Source organism: Microcebus murinus, chromosome 13 (genome assembly GCF_040939455.1).
Source record: "Microcebus murinus isolate Inina chromosome 13, M.murinus_Inina_mat1.0, whole genome shotgun sequence".
In the NCBI taxonomy this organism is placed as follows: Eukaryota; Metazoa; Chordata; class Mammalia; order Primates; family Cheirogaleidae; genus Microcebus; species Microcebus murinus.
Genome location: NC_134116.1, coordinates 7,394,221 through 7,414,550, shown reverse-complemented (window position 1 = coordinate 7,414,550; position 20,330 = coordinate 7,394,221). Strand labels below are relative to the sequence as shown.

General features: G+C 46.5%; 1 protein-coding gene and 1 pseudogene across 2 annotated transcripts in view; both read left to right on the top strand.

Annotated features, from left to right (window-relative positions):
* Window positions 1-2,441: 2,441 nt before the first annotated feature.
* LOC105862402 (nucleophosmin pseudogene) lies at window positions 2,442-3,832 on the top strand (annotated as a pseudogene).
* Window positions 3,833-14,891: 11,059 nt separating this feature from the next.
* Window positions 14,892-20,330, top strand: part of ARHGEF7 (Rho guanine nucleotide exchange factor 7) — a 170,891-nt gene continuing 165,452 nt past the window's right edge. Inside the window, exon 1 of one of the 2 annotated variants that reach the window (XM_012751915.3) lies at window positions 14,892-15,081. In XM_012751915.3, the coding sequence (XP_012607369.1) occupies window positions 14,917-15,081 (165 nt within the window). In that variant the 5' untranslated portion in view covers window positions 14,892-14,916. The remainder of the gene's footprint in view (window positions 15,082-20,330) is intronic. The other variant, XM_012751920.3, reaches the window with a different exon arrangement.

Genomic DNA, 20,330 nt, shown 5'->3' with positions numbered 1-20,330 from the left:
AGAAGTGATATTGTTTATTTCTTCAATATTTGGCAGAATTTATCATTGAAACTATCTGGGCCTGAAGTTTTCTTGAAAGGTTTCTAAACTACAACTTCAACTTATTTAATTGATATAGGGCTATTCAGATTATTTCTTCTGGAATGGACTCTCTTAGAGTTTTCCAAGTAATTTGTCCACTTCATCCGTTATTTTTGGCACATAACTCCTCCGTGGCTGTTTCTTTCTGCAAACCATGTTTCCCAGCTCTTCCATGCATGAACATTTTAAAAGGGATAGAACTGGTTGTTGCAAAGCCCCTCAGAGGCTCTCCTGGGCCCCAGTAGGCATTTAGACCCATGAGAGTGCCACGTGCTGCTCCAGCTTCAGGTTCACTGCAGGACACAGGACAGGAGACAGGTCACGCAGCACCCCGTCTTCATGGGAGGAGCCTGCACAGCCCCCAGGCAGCAGCTTAGGGATCACTCTCTGGTCAGTATGAGGAGACAGGACTTACACAGGCAGGGGTGTGGAGTGGACCTGGCTTAAAAACCCAGGTCCCACAGGCACCGATATCTTTCTTGACAATTGCTCAGGTATGGCTCCCAGGCAGTTCTCATCACCTCCTGCTCACGTAGTTGGTGAGGAAAGAATCCGCTGCCCTAAACAGTACACAGGTCACTTGGGGCTGCTCTTGGGAAAGAGTAAACCAGCAGGTTTGCCAGAGATGGGCACCATGGGAACAAGAGGGTGAGGGGCCCTGGCTCCCAGGGGGCAGATGACTTCTTTGAATAATGCTGTGGCGGGCGAGGAGGTGGAGCCATTTGGCTGGGGCCAGGTGGGCTGTGGCAGGTCCTGCTGCTGAGAGGGGAACTCACCTGGTGGGGAGCCTGTCCTGCTGGGGGGGGGGCGGATCTGGCCAGGACTTCGGAGCCCTGGGAGGTGCAAAGACGTCCAGGCAGCTCATCTTACAACACACAGGGTGGGGACCTGCTGAGTTGGAGGTGTCACTGCACTGTGGCCTCACCAGTCACACCCCACAGGTCCGGATGCAAACAACCAACCAGGGTCATTTCATCATAAACAATGTCACCTAGCGATGGCACAGCGGGCACTCACCTTTATGAGGCTTTCAGGGCACAGAGCTAGGAAGTCCCAAGGTCGTTTCCAGGGTAAAAGCAAAAACTTTAACACAAAACCTGGACCTTTGTCTCAGGCTAGCCATAAGAAATATTTACCCACAGCTCCATCAACTGATTGAAAAAGTAAAACAGCTCTATCCATCTCATTAAAACCATTATCTCCATAATGATTTTTTGTATTTAATACTCAGTTATAAAATTGGTATACGACATTGTTTTTATCAATGGTGAGCTGATCAAAATTATAATGATAACGATCTAGAATAAATGTTTTTGACAGAGCTATCTATATGTATTTTAAAAGATATATATTTCTATTTATATATCTATTTTGGCTACAGATAAGTATGCTAGAGTGATGAATAAAAGTCCTTCAAGTATGAAATCATATTACATTAAGATAAATTCAGTGGAGAAAAGATATTAAAAATATAATTTTAAGGAAAAAAGTCAAATGTAAAAGTTCAGACATTTAAAGATAAGTTGTGAGTACATTTTAAAATGTATAATGGTGGGTATGAAATTTTTATAGTATAAAGATTCCATTGGATATAGTTAAAGGAGTGATATGAGTTTGTCAGTATTTATAATACACTGAAAATTACATCTTTTGCAACTATTTTAACATGCTGAAAACTTCTGGATGTCAACTTAAAAATATGCAAGGTTATAGCAGTTTTCCATGAGTCAAAATATTAAAGAACCCCAGCTCTAGACCCTAGCTCATGGTCAGTTTGGTGGTTGTATTTTGGGGGTGTCACAGGGTGGACATCAAGTACGTCCATCACTGGCCCATCGTCTGAGATGTGTTCAAATAGCTGCCCTGCATGGCTCTCAGCCTCAGGCTATGAATGCACCAGTGCTGAATCTTCTGTTGCTTTTCTTTTTCTTCTTTTTGAGACAGGGTCTTGCTTGCTCTGTCCCCCAGGCTAGAGTGCCATGGCATCATCATAGCTCACTGTAACCTCAAACTCCTGGGTTCAAGAGATCCTCCTGCCCCAGCCTCATGAGCAGCTGAAACTGCAGGCATGAGACACCATGCCTGGCTAATTTTTCTATTTTTTGTAGAGACGGGGTCTCGCTCTTGTTCAGGCTGGTCTTGAACTCCTGAACTCAAACAATCCTCCTGCCTCAGCTTCCCAGAGTGCTAGGATTATAGGCGTGAGCCACCATGCCCAGCATCTATTGCTTTTTAATAGTAAATATAGTAAGGTTTTAATAAGTTAGCTTGACAGAACATTAAAAACTAAGATATAAAATATATAGGCACCTTGAGAATAATTTTGAAGTGCTGGTGTAAATACATTAAAAGTCTACTCTGGCCTTGGTGTGATTCCGTCCTGCGAGGCTGTTCTTTGGAGCAGTAGTCGTGTATCTCCGTCCACCTTCTCTCCTACCTAAGTGCGTGCCACCACCCCATGGAAGATTCGATGGACATGGACATGAGCCCCCTGAGGCCCCAGAACTATCTTTTCGGTTGTGAACTAAAGGCCGACAAAGATTATCACTTTAAGGTGGATAATGATGAAAATGAGCACCAGTTATCTTTAAGAACGGTCAGTTTAGGGGCTGGTGCAAAGGATGAAGCAGATTGCACATTGTTGAAGCAGAGGCAATGAATTATGAAGGCAGTCCAATTAAAGTAACACTGGCAACTTTGAAAATGTCTGTACAGCCAACGGTTTCCCTTGGGGGCTTTGAAATAACACCACCGGTGGTCTTACGGTTGAAGTGTGGTTCAGGGCCTGTGCATATTAGTGGACAGCACTTAGTAGCTGTGGAACAAGATGCAGAGTCAGAAGATGAAGAGGAGGAGGATGTGAAACTCTTAAGTATATCTGGGAAGCGATCTGCTCCTGGAGGTGGTAGCAAGGTTCCACAGAAAAAAGTAAAACTTGCTGCTGATGAAGATGATGATGATGAAGAAGATGATGATGATGATGATGAAGATGATGATGATGATGATGATGAGTTTGATAATGAGGAAACTGAAGAAAAAGCTCCAGTGAAGAAATCTGTACGAGACACTCCAGCCAAAAATGCACAGAAATCAAACCAGAATGGAAAAGACTCAAAACCATCAACACCAAGATCAAAGGGTCAAGAATCCTTCAAAAAACAGGAAAAAACTCCTAAAACACCAAAAGGACCTAGTTCTGTAGAAGACATTAAGGCAAAAATGCAAGCAAGTATAGAAAAGGGTGGTTCTCTTCCCAAAGTGGAAGCGAAGTTCATCAATTATGTGAAGAACTGCTTTCGGATGACTGACCAGGAGGCTATTCAAGATCTCTGGCAGTGGAGGAAGTCTCTTTAAGAAAATAGTTTAAACAATTTGTTAAAATTTTCCATCTTATTTCATTTCTGTAACAGTTGATATCTGGTTGTCCTTTTTATAATGCAGAGTGAGAACTTTCCCTACCGTGTTTGATAAATGTTGTCCAGGTTCCATTGCCAAGAATGTGTTGTCCAAAATGCCTGTTTAGTTTTTAAAGATGGAGCTCCACCCTTTGCTTGGTTTTAAGTATGTATGGAATGTTATGATAGGACATAGTAGTAGCAGTGGTCAGACGTGGAAATGGTGGGGAGACAAAAATATACATGTGAAATAAATCCAGTATTTTAATAAAGTAGCACTGTTTCTCTTTTATTCACTTATTTAACTTTGTATTCTGTCAAATAAATGTGTAGTTAAAAATGCAAAAAAAAAAAAAGTCTACTCTGTTTGTGAGTCTGGATTTTGGGCACTTGGGTTACTAACAAATTCCTTATGTGAAAACAGAGTACATGTCTTAACTTTGGTATATCCTTGTTAGGAAAATTGTCCACATAGCTTGAGCTTTTTCTAAATAACAGAAACATTACTGAACAGGTGAGTAGGTCAAGCCCACACTTGGATCCCTCAGTTGGCTTGTCGGATGCTGCAGTTGTGGTAATAGGTGGGGTCCGAGGAGAAGATGATCCTCTGAGCCCAGCAGGCGTGGAGGCCCCAGGCTCCGTGTCTGCACTTCCCCTGACGCCCTCCCCTCAGTAGCCACCTACACTCCAAAATCACCAGCCTGGAGGTAGGGACGTGAGAGAGGCTGCCCTCTGAGCTCCTGGCTGCAGATTAGGGGCATCCCAGCACGGGGCTGTGCTGTCCCTCGGTGATTGGCAAGCAGGGAGAGACCCCAGGGTGGGAGGGTGCCCCTGCCAAAGAGAGGGCTACTCCCTTTCCTGCTCTCATCATCGATCCCCGCCACAAACTCGAGGTTGACCCACAAAGCTAGGTAAGTGTTGAACTGCCTGGGAGGAGGAACCGGAGGGCAGGACATATCAGACCCGGCAGGGAAGAGTGTGGGGAAGCATCTGGCCCAGAGCCACGTCTCATGACAAGGTGCTGTGTGGGCTGGACTGTGTCCCCCAAGTTGAAGGGGGTTGAAGCACCAATCCCTGGGGTGACTGTCTTGAAAATGGGGCTTTTAGGCGGTAATTGAGGTTAAATGTGGTTGTGAGGGTGGGGTTCTAATCCCATAGGGTTGGTTGCCTTACAAAATGAAGGAGAGACAGACAGAAAATTCCCTCGCTTCCTCTTCTTGCAAGGTGGCCAATCTCCTCCCTCCCTCCTCTGTGAGGACACAAGGACAAAGTGGCCATGCGCATTCAGGAAGGGGCTCTCAGTAGAGTCTGACCGCGGGGCACCCTGATCTCAGATCCAGCCTCCAGAACTGGGAAAATGGATGTGCATTGTTTAAGGCGGGCAGTCTCTGGTATTCTGTTATAGTAGCTGCAGCTAGGACAGGTGGTAGCTAATTTGTAGAAACATTGCTTCACAGCCGGGCCCTAAACTGTGCAGGACTGGAAGCTAGCACTGGGCCGTGTGCAGGTATGGGTGGGTTCGAAGGAACCAGACCTGCAATAGACAGTCACGTCGCTGGCTTATTGACTCAGTTAAAGAACACAGTGGTCATGGGGTCTTTTTGCCAGCACGGAGGACTCTCCAGCATTGGCACAGGTGACACAGCCAAGGAGTGGGGCATGGGTGGTCCCCTGGCTGGGTCACTGGGCTCTGAGGGCCCCAGGTGTCCATAGGGTTGCCCACCAAGTGGGCAGTGGCCCGTGTACCTGGCCATACCCCCCTCAACCAGTCCTGGTGTCCAAGACGGCTCTCAGTCCTTGGGTTCCATTTTCTAGCTTCATGCTGATTTCCCTATTTTGCTAGAATGTTCTCTTTACAGAAAAGAGTCTCCAGTTTATTAATAAGCTGGCCTTGGGAGGATGAAAACAGAAAGTGACTTTATTCTTTCTCTCCAAAGCCCCTTTAAACAGGTCTGTCCATGCTCTCTCTGCGGGCGTCCGGAACGCTGGGGCAGATGTAGGGCAGCAGCCAAGGCCTTGCTGGGCGTTGCCAGGTGCTAACAGAGCATCACGATGTTGGTATCAAAAAAGTCCCAGTGATCCTAACATTAAATCTTCAACTTCTCGTTCAGTTTTAAACTTGCCTCCCCTGCCTGCCCAAGCCTGGACTCAGAACACAGGTGGGGAAGCGGTGCAGAGTGGGAGTGCTTTTGTGTGTTCTTCGCGATGTCTCTGCACCTACAGCATTCAGAGACAAATGCCCCTCGTTCTCTGCACCTTAATGCAGCCACTCGTTGCACTAGTTGTCCTCCCTCTGCTTTTTCTGGTGTGTAGCTGTAGTTATACTATAAATAATTGGGCTTAATTTTATACGCACTTATTTCACACTCTTCATATTTACTATCTTACTGATTTCACCATGATCCACAAAGTTCCTACTCTAATTTACCAACTGCTTTCCTAGTGTTTCCCACATTGATAAATAATGCTGTGAAAACATGTATGTGTATTACTTTTTCTTTATTTGATGTATTTCTTTATCCTAATGTTTTGCTTCTAAGTCACCTTTAGCCTTACATTGAAAATATTTGCTATCCCAGATTCACATTTTCTTAAAACTGTCTCTGCTTGCATCTCTCCATAAACCTATCCTCTTTATCTTTCTGTCCTTTCCACCTTTATTTCTTAATCCTTTTGATTAAGGACTTTTCTTTGGGCTGGTTATTCCATTGCTTACTTTCTTAACTCTTCTTTGAACCCACCATTCCACTTTCTCACCTCATCTCTACCAGTGTCCTGAGCTAAGGGACCTCCCTCCCTCAGAAACTGTTCTGTGGGGAGTGCGGCTTTCTCACCCCAGGCTAATTTGCTCACACTGTCCAAGCAGAATCTTAATAAAATTTAGCACTTGGAAAAGCACACAAAGCCCTGTTTTTTAAGGGACTTCTGTATTTTCAATAAGTGTGGCTACTAAAATTGGGTTCCCATTAATCAAACCCATAATTCATTTATGTGCTTCCCCTGCCCCTGGGATATGTAAAACAAACAAAACCTAGAAATAAGGCAATTAAAAATGTTTTCCCTTTGAAAGTAAAATTTACATCCAAATGGCCGAAACCATTTATAAAGCAAAAATTTTTCATGCAAACCTTGCTGCCCTAGTACAAAATATGATAGGCAACCACGGAACTAGGGAGGTCACCACATTATTATTTATGTGTTGGTATTTGCTTCTCTTCTATTTCAGAAAGTACTTCTCCAGTAGAATTTTTTGAAGTTTTTTGTGGAATACAAGTAACAAAAATAATGGGTATTTTTAAAGGAAAAATCAAAATGCCACCCATTTTATTTTATTTTTTTAATTTTTTATTTCTTAGAGATGTGGTCTCACCATATTGCCCAGGCAGGACTTGAACTGGACTCACGCAATCCTCCAGCCTCAGCCTCCCAAGTAGCGGGGACTCCACATACGCCACCATGCCCAACCACCACCTATGTTTAAGGGGGCCACGCTTATTTCAAGCTTTACAACAGAGGGACAGTCCTGTCTCAGTTCACGATTGCTGCCTCTGCTGAGTCACTCCCAGGCAAGAGTACTGAGGGCATCCCCTAGGTAAATTCACATGGAGAAGAAAACAGATTTTATTTGTGTTTTACACAATGAACTTTCCAATGAGCCTTGTCTATTACGCCATCATTATGATTTAGTCAAACAAGAAATTACTGGAATAGCCTAATCTTTAGGTGCCTGTTGCTTTTCCCTAAGTATGTTTCCTGGGCCATAGTATACCTTGAGCGCATGTGTCCTCTGCTCACGTTTGCTCTTGAGCCAGCACTGTCTTCACCCGAGGCCCACGGACACTGCCCCAGGAATCCAAGTGCTCTCTGAAATCTGCTGTCTTTGAGGAGAGTTTACTTATCTTTCATTAGATTCTCAAGAGGCTTCTTAACCCCAAGACCATTAAGAAAGTGTGTGAAAAACCTGTTTCAGAACCTCTTGTCCATGCTCCTGCTGGGAATAAAAATGGTGTGAGTCTTTCCCACTCAGCCCAGGGGGTCCTGCATCTGCCAGGTGGTTGTAACCTGTGTTCCACAGAAAGTATGATTTCCACAAGAAATGGAAGCATTTTACTCAATGTAAGCGTGATTGATGGGTGAGGAATTAGGGAAGGGAAGGAGAATACAGGACAGTAACTTGAAGAGAAGATGGCAGGGTTGTAGAGAGGTTTTTAAATGCAGGAAATGCGTCGGGGGAGGGGGAGAGAGTGGGGAGGAGGAAGAGGAGAGGGTAGGGTGGGGAGAACCAGGAATATTTGTTAGTAGAAAAGGTGACTGTGCCATCCAGAAGGCAGAGAGAAGACAGAAAGGATGGGAAGATCAGAACACCATCCAGAGGATGGGAGCAAGAGCTCTGGTGGGAGGAACAGGCTCCCCGAGTGTGCACCCCAGGCATGCACGTTCTGGGAGGGAGGACACGAGGAGCTGGCGGTCAGAGTCCACAGGGCAGAAGCACCCAGGCAGTCGCCCTGTGGAACGGGAAGGGTCTCACTGGCCTGAGAATCTCCTGAGGCTTCCTTCCCTCTACTTTGGCCATAAAATAATGGAGCAATTATTTTAACCACCATTGTTTAATGGTTTTTAACAATTGTTTTAATTGTTTTAGGGAGTTTTAAGTGCAACACAAAAAATGACTTTCTGAAGCTAAAAGAAAAAGTTAAATAATGAATTAGAGAACATCCAAATGATTGGACTAGAATATAAAATAGGAGCAAATCTCAAAGAACAGAGTGGAGATATAAACACCTAGTGGAGATCATGAGGGAAAAAATGAGAAACATTGAAGATGTATAGAAAAGAATTAACAGGAAGATAATAAATAAATCTAACTTAAAACAAAAGAATGGAAAAGGTTGAAAATGATAACATGGCAAAGAGTTAATGAGGTCCATGCAAGTAAGAAGAAAACAGGACTGGAAGGTATCAGACCAGCTGAACTCAAGGGGAAAAGAATCCGAGTGGAGATGTGAATTAATCTCAGACACAACCTATGAAAAAAAATATAAAAGTTTTCCATCAACCTGTGCATCAAATGCATAGAATTTTTTCTGTGATTTGGATTTTAGGGAAAATATGATTTAAAAAATTATGTCTTTGAAAATGTATATTATCTAGTAGGGAAGAAAGGTGGAGACAAGAAAGGACTTAAAAACTATGCGGGGCTGGGAGCAAGTCTGAAGAAGCAGCTTGAGGGGATGTTTTGTTACCGTGGGCCCGTTCTGTGGCCTAATTGTGGTGGCGGTTACTCAAGTCTGTGTGTGCTTATACAACTACACACACACACACACACACACACACACACACATATAAAGTGCATGTAAAAACTGGTGAAGTCCAAATAAAGTCTGTAGCTTAGTTAATAGTATCGAACAGGCCAGGTCAGGTGGCTCACACCTATAATCCTAGCACTCTGGGAGGCAGAGGTGGGAGGATCCCTTGAGGCCAGGAGTTTGAGAGCAGCCTGAGCAAGAGCAAGACTCCCGTCTCTACAAAAAATAGGAAAAAATTATCCAGGTGTGGTGGCATGTGCCTGTAATACCAGCTACAAGGGAGGCTGAGGCAGGAGGATCACTTGAGCCCAGGATTTTGAGGCTGCAGTCACCTACAATGACACTACTGCACTCTACTTGGGGCAACAGAATGAGACACTAAAAAAACCATCAATTTTCTTGTTTTGGAAATGTACCCAAGTTATGTGAGACATTATCATTGACCAAGCTGCATGAAGAGTACATGGGAACTCTCTGTGCATTTTGAAACCTATTATAGATGTAAAACTATTTCAAAATAAAAAGATTTTTTTTAAAAAAAGCACAAAACTTTTCATAATATAATTATATATTCTCTTGAACAGAGTATATGCATTCTTTCACGGAACATTTGTAATCCTAGAAAGTTTTGGAAAGTAGGGATTTATAGGCTCAATTGCCTAATCATGAAATGCACCAAATGTGTTTTTCAAAGTCCATGAATCCATAATTGTATTTAAAACAAATCACTGGTCTCCTCTGAAGAATGTTGGAGCACCAACTCATGATGCTAAAAACTGGTAAACAATGAAAAATGAGTGAGCATGTATCTTGCCTTTCCTATAGGAACTACATTTCAGAGTACACATACAGTTGATACAGAACAGACCTCCTACAGAATGGAGCTGATAAATAACTGAGGAACTGTCAAGATATGGTAATTCCATGGCTGGCGCGGTGGCTCATGCCTGCAATCCTAGCACTCTGGGAGGCCGAGGAGGGCGGATTGCTCGAGGTCAGGAGTTCGAAACCAGCCTGAGCAAGAGTGAGACCCCGTGTCTACTATAAATAGAAAGAAATTAATTGGCCAACTAATATATATAGAAAAAAAAATTAGCCGGCACACGCCTGTAGTCCCAGCTACTTGGGAGGCTGAGGCAGGAGGATTGCTTGAGTCCAGGAGATTGAGGTTGCCGTGAGCTAGGCTGATGCCATGGCACTCACTCTAGCCTGGGCAACAAAGTGAGACTCTGTCTCAAAAAAATAAAAAAAAATAAAAATAAAAAAATAAAAATAAAGATATGGCAAAAGATATGGCAAAAAATAAAGATATGGCAATTCCAAGTGAAATAGTGAATCTAGTAGAAATTATTAGTAGCTGTTGAAATAAACAGATGATAACACCTGGTATCATAATGGATCGGTCTGGATGATAACACCAGAACCCACCAATTGATTTCAGCATTACAAACAGGTACCAAGATACCACGTGCCTCCCACGTGATATGACAGGAAGTTCCAACTCCCCTTCCTCTGGTAGAAATTTCTGAGACAAGGTCCTGATACTTTCTCAAAGGGTACACTGTGAAATGAATTGTGCCCCTCAAGATATGTTCAAGTCCTAATTCCCAGAGCCTGCAAACATAAACTTATAGAAATAGGGTCTTTGCAGATGTGATCAAATCAAGATGAGGTCGTTCTAGGTTAGAATGGGCCCCAATCCAGTGACTGATGTCCCTGTAAGTGATAGAAATTCAGACACAGACACAGAAAGGGAGAGAGTGCCATGCGGAGACTGTCCAAGACTGGAGTGATTCATCTACAACCTGAGGAAGGCGGCCTGAGGACTGCGGCCCTCAGCACAAGCTGAGACACAAGCCTGGGGCAGATTCTGCCCCACAGCCCCCTGAAGGAGCCAACTCTGCCTGCACCGTGTTTCCGACCTCTCACCTGCAGGACTGAGAGGGAATACATTTCCGTTGTTTTGAGCTACCTGGCTTGTGAACCTTTGTTATGGCAGCCCTGGGGATGACGCAGGCTCCAGTGGGACCGCACTCCAGGTGCCCTTGGTAACCCACGCGTTGACACAGTCTCGCTTTAGCTTTCTCCTTCCCCGTCTCCTCTTCCCACTTCCTCCTCATGCTTCTCGTAATCACCCCTCAAATAGGCAGCCTGTGCCGAGGCCCTGGGGGTACCCAAACCAGGGCAGGTAGTGTCAGAGGGGACCTGGGGAAACAGGCACTTAGGAAGGGAGTCTCAACACACACTGTTCATCAGCTAGATGGCACAGCCACAGGATGCTGCATCAGTCAGTGTTCTCTGGAGAAACAACTAACAGGATCTATCTATCCATCCATCCATCTATCTATGCATTCATACATCTATCCCTCTATCCATTTATGTATCTATCTATCCATCTATCTATGCATCCATTTATCCATCTATGTATCCATCTATCTATCCATTTGTCCATCCATCTATCCATCCATCCATCCATCAATCCATCTATCTATCTATCCATCTATCTATCTATCTATCCATCTATCAAGTTATTATGAAGAATTGGCTCATGTGACTATGGAGACTGCCAAGTCTACTATGCAGGGTGGGCCAGTAAGCTGGAGACCTAGAGAGAACTGGGAGAGAACTGGGAGAACCTCCAGTTTGAAGGTATCAGCTAGAAAACTCTCCTTTACTTGGGGGGAGGTCTTTTTGTTCTATTCATGTGTTTAACTGATTGGATGAGGCCCATCCACCTTGGGGAGGGCCATCTGCTGTACTCACTTTACTGATTCAAATGTGAACCCATCCAAAAACACACTCACAGATACACTCAGAAAAATGTTCAACCAAATATCTGGGCACCTGATGGCCTAGTCAAGTTGACACATAAAATTCACCATCACAGATGCCATTGCTAGTGCTACATGGGCAGCACACTTCCCATTCTGTACCATCATGACGATGGCACCTCTCACCTGTGCTGAGCTGGAATGAGGAGCAGGTGTCATGGAAGCAATGGCCTATGAAATACTCAACGCCTGAGGGGCCAGGGCTCTGCCGAATTAGAGTTCACTTCCCTGGTGATGGGAGTCAGTGGGTAAAGTCTTACCCTTCCTGACCTCTAGCCAGAAGACTCTAAGAGTCGTTGCACTGTGTGTATCAGAGGCTCCTGGGGATCGAAGCCCAGTTGCTCACTGCATCCCCCAACCTCTTGTCCACACCTCCCTCCTTCACTGTCCCTCTTGGGACCACCTCTGTAAGCCACTGGCACCCAAGCTGTGGGCTTGGGATCTGCTTCCGGGGGAAATCCAAACTAGGATAAGTATCTTATTGGCTTTATGTTTCATGTTATATACCACATTGGTAAATGTTTTCTAATGCTGCTTAATGTTTCCACCATACATGTTTATAAACTAGTTTTCCTGCCTTGCATCTTTAATTTTTAGCATTTGACTATATTTCTCTCAAATAAGTAGGACTTTGTCTCATAAAATAACCTACAGTAGATACAGTGAGTTGCACAGAACTGCTCCTTACTGTATTCTTCAATCAAGATGTGGTCCCACTCAGTGACAGTGACAGTGACTCTACAGAAAGTGACTACTACACTCTAGGTAAATGGCCAGCTTAAGGCTGGGGTGGATTTTGCCTTTTTTTTTTTTTTTTTAGATTTTGATATTTTTGTAGTGACCCAACATGAGCTGATTCAGCACAGTTCAGCTGAGCTTTGATAGTTACTGGTGTGCAGCTGAGGTGGTGGGTGTTCAGCCAACGACAACCTGGAATGCAGCTAGCAGGCATTCACAAGCAGCCAAGCTGTGTGTGAAGCTGACATCCTCTCATGGGAAAGGAGGGGACTGAGGGACACAGGCTGCACTGAAAGCCACTCTACACTCTCTTGAGGTGAGTCAAAGGGGCGGCCACAGACAGGGCCAACATTCTCCTTAGACAACATCTTAATCGGCTCTAACCCAATAGACCAGTGATGGTGGCTGCAGACCGTACTCCACAGCACGTGTCCTCTGTAATGGGAACTTGGAAACATGTTTAGGAAAGTCTAACCAAATGCTGCCTTGGATACTAAAACAGCTCAATTAAGCACCTAAAAATATCTATCTCTGAGCAATGTTACTTTCTAGAATCTCTTCCAAATAAACTTTTTTGAAATTAATGTATATCCAAGGTAGAAGAACATGCTATAAAGCATTTCAAAGTCTGGGCTTCTCCAAAACTTCTCCTCGAAAGATCAGCTGTAAGAGTTGGCTTGTGCACCTCCATCCTGACAGTAGTTGGCCCCAGGTTCGCTGGTCTCCCAAGGCCACTCCCTAGAGCTGGCTTCTTCAGAACACTGCACTGAGTCTATGTGAATCTTGTCCACCAGCTTGTAAGCGCCAGACCTAATTTAGCAGAATTTGAAATTGTAAGGACTGTATTCTAAATTATTTCTCCAAATCAGTAGTAAAGGGAGTAACTAGGAATCCCAGAGGGGGATGAAACCCTTCCTTGGAAAAGACTCTGGGTAAAAATCTTGTCTTAGCTGTTAACTGCTCTGCTGTTTTCCTGGAAGGCTTACAGGGAAGCAGGGGAAAGTGAGCGAGATGCGTCGTCCTGGAGTAGCATACCCAGAATTTGAGCTGGCCATCTGACCACTGCAATGAAGTGACGGGATGCAGGTAGATAGAGCACTTCTCAGAGTGGTTTAACAGATAGTAGCTATTATCACTGAGTATATTGCCCTCATAATCCAGAATTCATATTGTTATTTGAATTGTTTTGTGTTTGTGTTTGGAAAGAAAATTTTAACCACTTAATTCAAAGCTGGAAACAAATGCAATTAATGATTGCAAGAGAAGTTCTCTGGAAGAAGGCTGGGGAAGAGGACTTAAGCCTTTCATTATTTTTGATAGCTTTATATGGTTGCCAGCCTTCGTCATTAAATGGATTAACATACGTGGCCCGCACATAGTAAGTTCCCTATAAGTGGTTGCTAATGATGCTATTTTAAACTGCCAGGGAAGTCACAGCTGGCCAACCGGGAGAGCAATCAGGTCTGTGGACGCAGTAAATAGAAATCCGTGTCCTTCTTGAAGGAAGAGGCTCCATTCCTTCTTTGGCATGCAAATGGATAAATGTCATCAGCGGCTTGAAGAAGCTTGCGCAGCAGGCGGCAGTTGATGTTCGAGTTCTTTGGCTGGGCCTGTGCGGTGCGCGTTTTCTGCCCGGTCTCAAGCGGCGCAACCGAGCGCCCTGTCCTGGTTGGGCGGTTCTCATGTTCCTTCCTGATCCTGGGCGCAGACCCCTTTCCTGACCTTCCTCCCACCGGGTTTGCAACGTCACCATCTATGTGCAGCGGAGTCGCGCAGGGCTCCGGGCTGGTGCCCCAGGCCGAGCCGCCCCTGGCCGCCCGGGGAGGTCACCGGCGTGCCGCCCGCCTCCCGCTGGGGCGCACGCATGCCCGCCGCGCCGCCCGGGCGCCCGTCCCCCAGGGCTCCGGCAGCCTCGGGAAAATCAATTCCTCCCTGAATTGGACCCATCTGGTTACAGATTTAATTATCATCTGTGTTCCGTAATTATTGGCTTGCAAGGTAACGAAGAGAAACAAACGTCTCGTTTTCAGCGTCCTCCCACCCCTGAAATAAAACTGCAAAAATAAAAAGAGCATTCTGGGAAGCGCTTAATAATTCAAACATTCACAAACTGAAAATACAAACAAAGGGCTGGGAGCCCCCAGGAGGGGCGCGGGGCGCGGGCTGCAGGTGAGCGCAGGTGCGCGCGGCCCTGCTCAGCCCCGCACGGCTCGCCCGGCCCGGCCTGGCGCGGAGGCGGCGCGGGGCGCGGGGCGCGGGCCGGCGGGCGGCCGCGTCTTTCTTCTCCTGGCGGTGATGTCATTGGGCGAAGGCGGCCGAGGCCGGGGGGCGGCGGCGGGGGCGGCGCCGGCGCCCGCAGGTTCCTGAGGCTCTAATGAAAAGGCGCTTGACAGCGGGCCAGGACGCACGCGAGGCAGCGCGAGCCGGGCCGGACCTGCTGGGCCGCGGAGCCAATCGCCGGCGCGGCCCCTCCATGGGCGAGGGGGCGGCGGGGGCGGCGGGGGCCGCGGGGGCCGGCGCTCCGAGGTGAACGCGCGGCGCCCGCCCTGCCGCCCAGCCGCAGCGATGAATTCCGCCGAGCAGACCGTTACGTGGCTCATCACCCTGGGGGTGCTCGAGTCGCCCAAGAAAACCATCTCGGACCCGGAGGGCTTTCTGCAGGCGTCGCTGAAGGATGGGGTGGTGCTCTGCAGGCTGCTGGAGCGCCTGCTGCCCGGGACCATCGAGAAAGTAAGTGCGGCCGCGGCCCCCGCCCGCGCCCCCGCCCCGGCCCGCTGCGGCCCCCGCGCGCGGAGCACCTGGTGCGGCGCCCGGCTCCCGGCGGCCGCGCGCCCTCCTTTGTGCGCGGACCGGCGGCGCGGGGCCCGTGGCGGGAGCTCCGGGGGCGCCATTGTGTGCGGGGCGGGGGAGGGGGCGGGGGACCGTCCCGGGAGGGGGAGGGGGCGCCGGGAAGGGCAGGGGAGCCGTCCCCGGAGGGGCGGCCGGGCGCGTCCCCGCGGGTCGCGGTAAGGAGAGTTCTCGCACAGGAGACAGGGTTTCTGCTCCGCCCGAGGTTAAGTTGCTCCTCCGCGTTGGGAGGTCGCCGGCTCCCTCGCCGTGACCTGATCGGGAAACCTGCTTCCCCCCGTGCAGTTCACTCCGCTGGCTTTGTTTGAACAATTTTTGTCAGTGGCATGCGTGAGAGTTTCACCCTTCCTCTGTGCAGTCGACCAATTGTGCATTTTAAAGATGCATCGTCAGTAACCGAGGCTGGGCTGTGAAATGATTGACCACTTTCCCCACGAAGGAATTCCTCGTGGACCCAAGCCAGGAGGGTGGCACACACGGGGTTTAAGAGCCCTGCCATTCTTCCACGCCCGTTTGCAATCCCAGATTGCATTTCCAGGTTCATACCTGATTCGGGGCAGAATCCTCAGCCCTGCAGACACTGCCGCTCTCCCTCTGGACTGGCGGTTCCCCAGGGCTGGGGAGTGAACCTTGACCCGAATCTCTGGGAGTGATTAAAGTTTGTTTTCAGCTGAGCCGGGGCCAGGGGACAGGAAAGCCTTTAAATAGGTGGCTCCCTATATGTCAAAAATACTAAAATCTTATCCCAACATTTTTTTTTGCCAGTGTATAATGTTAACCATCAACAGTTTCTTAAAAGGTGTTAAATATAGAAATTGAAGTGCACCATCATAAGGAAGAACCAATTCATTTTAAAAATGAGGTATATTGACTCCAATGCAGGAAGACAACTTGTTAATGAAATACTACTTAAGTGACTTGAAAAAGTAAAATAGTCTTATTAATAAGTTTGTACGTGTTCTGGTGCTACATTTAAAATTAAGTCAGAAAGCATTTTATTTAGTCTGAATTTTGCTTGCATGCCAGTTTTAGACATTTTTCTTACTTGGAACATATTTATGAAAACAGAATCTACATTTTAGTATGAATAGCTGCCTTCCTGTAGTGAAATGAAAATGTAGCTGGTAGATGAACCTGATGTCATAATAAAATTATGATTTAAGACAGGACTAAAGAGCAGGATCTAACTTTCAAGGCACTCAAAATACTTTGTTGTCATCTGGATGTCGGTACCTCTGGTAATAAAAGACAGATGTTGAAAAGCGTTGAAATGCATGCTAAGTTTACCAAAAGAGGCTTAAATAAAATACTTTTCCATTTCTAAGAGCAAAGCATTAAGAAACTTCATATGCTGTGTTGATAAAAAACAAGGCACCGTCAAAGCATATGTTATTTGGCATATTAAATGCATTAATACTGATTGAGAGACTTCAATAATGATTTTCTTTTAAATTCTAGCAAGATTTTCTTAGAAAACTGTAGTATTCCTTTCATCTCTAAAACAACAAAGAGAGGAATGAATAAAATGTTTAGTTTGCAGAAGCCAAGTTGAAACCACCCGACATATTCCAGTCACTTGGAGATTTCTTAGTTTGAAGCTGGTCTGTTATTTCCCTTGAGCCCTATACATTTATTTGAAACTGACTGTATCACAGTGAAAGCTTACTGTTACAGCAGCGAATTCCAGACAGTTACTGATTCTCTGTGGTTCAAAGGTAGGTTTTTGGACTAAAATATTAGTCATTCTCTACCTCTAAAATCCCTGGGTTTTAGAAGTTTCAGGAGTTTCTTCTGTTTCCTAGGAATAGTTATTTATTTGAGCTTTTCAGTGTTTGCATGCATACCAAATAATACATGCCACAAAGCGCACATGTTAAATAACTTTTACTTAAATGTGGGAATGTAAGTCTGAGGATGTATTTCCTTAAAAAGGAATATTTGGCAACTTAATATTTGCATGGAATTGAAAAGGCCTTAACTTGACCAGTCTGCCACGTGAGTGCAGTGACAACCAATGAACAGTGTAAGCTGCCTGCAAGGTAATGTTGCAGATCCACAACTTGAAGTTCACCATGATATTAGGGTAAGCACAAAATTGAGAAAAGTTGCTGGAGTGGCTCTGGCTTCCCATATGCCTTTTATTAAGGAACCGTGTGCTAACGTGTTTCTTCCATTATGTTCATTTGTTCTGTTTTAGAGCTGGGGATAGGTGCAGGGAACGGAGGGGACATTCACTGAATGTCAGATTCTTCTGCTCATTTAAAGAAAACATTCCATCCAGGTTCTCATTTATGAAGTTCTACTGCTTTTCTTCTAAGGTGGAAGGTTAGACAGTGAGAAGAAGGAATTTGGGCTTTACGTGAGCAGTTCAGAAGAAAGACCCTTTTCTTTCTTCCCACCAAAGTTCTCTGCTGTAGGGGAGAGGAAAATGGCATTTAAATATTTCCCCATTCTTTGTGTCTGAAGGTCTTGCACTTCGATTTTCCCCCACAAGGGCCAGAATGTTTGTAGATCACTTGATCTAGGAGTTCAAGACCAGCCTGAGTAAGAGTGAGACCCTGTCTCTACTAAAAACAGAAAACATTAGCTGGTTGTGGTGGCGCATGCCTGTAGTCCCAGCTACTTGGGAGGTTGAGGCAGGAGGATCCCTGGAGCCCAGGAGTTTTGAGGTTGCTGAGAGCTAGGCTGATGCCACTGCACTCTAGCCTGGACAAAACAGTGAGCCTCTGTCTCAAAAAACTAAATAAATAAAAATAAAAACAAGAACAATATTAGGCAGAAAAAAATCAAGTCATGTCAGACATGGCTTAAAAGGAACAAAGGAATCAAGGAGCTAAAGGAGACCATCGAGTTCCCTGACTTGTGGGTTAGAATATGGTTGGCATTTCCCCAGACTGTAATCTGGCAGCCCGAGGTGACTCCGCAGGCTGCAGATACCAGCAACTCTGATAGAGCTTTTTCCCAATTGGCTCAAGACCCACTTTCTGTTCGGTCTCTGGGTTCTGAGTCTGGCTAGGGCTTGGGTGGGAAGGAGAATGAGTTCCCCACAGCACTTGGGCAGAAGCTAAACGTGCCCGCTGCTAGAAACCGGCCTTTCCATAGGCCCTTTGGCCCTAAGAAGGGTGTGGTAGTGATGACCGGTGGTGACAGAAGCAGTTCTCTCTCAGGCCTGTGCGGCAGGTGTTTGTAAAGTCTTGCTCACTGGTTGACAAGTCACTCGTAGAGAAGTTACAAAGTGATATCTCTAGACTGTGCTTTTAAGGAGACTTCTTTGGTTATATCAAGTTGCTTCTAACTAAACTACTCTGATTAAGGCTTCAGAATAGTGAGTTTTGCATTTACTTTTGAAGCATGTGACTTTATAGTCCTGTCTCAGCCTTGAACCAGTGAGCATCTTGTTTTGGGTCTCAGGCCTAGAGAAGAGGTAGCTTTAACTGCATTTGCTGGCTCATTGAAAATAAGGCAAACAAACTTCAATTCAATTCAAATCAGGAACACCTGAGAGTCAGACTAGGAACTAGTGTTTATGTTGGCATCATACGTGCACAGGAGTGCACACACACAGGCGTGTACATGCATCAGCACATGGATACACATACACACGTGCACAGGTGCACTTGCATGCACGCAAACGCACACGAGCACAGCCCCCACTTGGGCCTGGGGACTGAAGATTCCACCGGATGGCGTTTCCTCAGGGGCAGCTGCTGTGTGAGCTGTGCTGCCCCAGGGAGAGGCCCTGCTTCTATTAATAGAAATAACCCCAGAATCCGCCTGCTGGCTCCCTTTCTTTAGGCACTGTCCGCCTTTATATACATCTCTTTTAAAGAAAAAGAAAACGTCTGCCCAGAGGTGTAGGCCCTGTGCTGTCTCCTGGGTCGCCCGCTTTGTGGGTGGGGACCCTGGGGCTCTGCAGTGTGCCTGGCCCCAATCACCAGCGGGCACGTGGCAGTGGTAGATTCACATCCAGGCCTGTGACCTTCCCCAAGACAACAAAACTGCTTCTGCCACCTGTGCTGAGTCTAGGGGAAGATTGGTACCTGCTGCCTTCAGGAACTTACAAACCGGATCAGGAAACCAGACAGGCAGACAAGGTGACTGCACCACATGGCACAGGTGACAGTTCAGTGCAGGTCGCAGGAAGGAGGGGGACAGAGTCAAATCATTTAGAGGTGTTCCAGCTTCCCAGGACATCTGGAAGAAGCTCTGCCCCTGGGGTGGACATGGATTCAAAGGCGCCTGCGTGGAGGCCACCTTGCCCTGCAGAGGGCTGTCCTCGCGGGAGGGGCCTCCTCTGAAAGCACCTGCTGTCCCTCGGCCATGCCCTTCTCCTTGTGCAGGATGTGAGCTACACTTGCCCATGTTGTCTGATAACCCACTGTGGTGCCTGGGGCATCCCCACTGTTAGGGTTCCATTTATACCAAGATTTAAAACAATGTGTGCACACATATACACACACACTTTTAAAATTAAGGGACTATATAGATAATATTTAATGAACGTCTCTCAGAGGCAACTGATCACTATAAAATACAACAAATGAAGTAGTGGGGCCCTTGGGGTGTGGGGGGGCAGGGCTGCTTGTTCTCGTTTTGTAGGATGTTTAGCCTTTTTTTTTGTTTTTTTTTTTGAGACAGAGTCTCACTTGTTGCCCAGGCTAGAGTGAGTGCCGTGGCGTCAGCCTAGCTCACAGCAACCTCAAACTCCTGGGCTCAAGTGATCCTCCTGCCTCAGCCTCCTGAGTAGCTGGGACTACAGGCATGCGCCACCATGCCCGGCTAATTTTTTTTCTATATATATTAGTTGGCCAATTAATTTCTTTCTATTTATAGTAGAGACGAGGTCTCGCTCTTGCTCAGGCTGGTTTCGAACTCCTGACCTTGAGCAATCCTCCCGTCTTGGCCTCCCAGAGAGCTAGGATTACAGGCGTGAGCCACCGCGCCCGGCCTGTTTAGCCTTTTTGATTGGAGTTTCACACGGGCTGCAGATCTGCCATGTGTCTGTCACTGGGTGGAAGATGGCAAAGGTGCATCCTTCCTCTAGGCTTGCAGCTCTGCCACGTGCACTCCAGGGGCTGGTCCCTGCCCAAGACACCGTAAGAGGTGGCCCTTGTATGTGCTTCAGAGTCGGG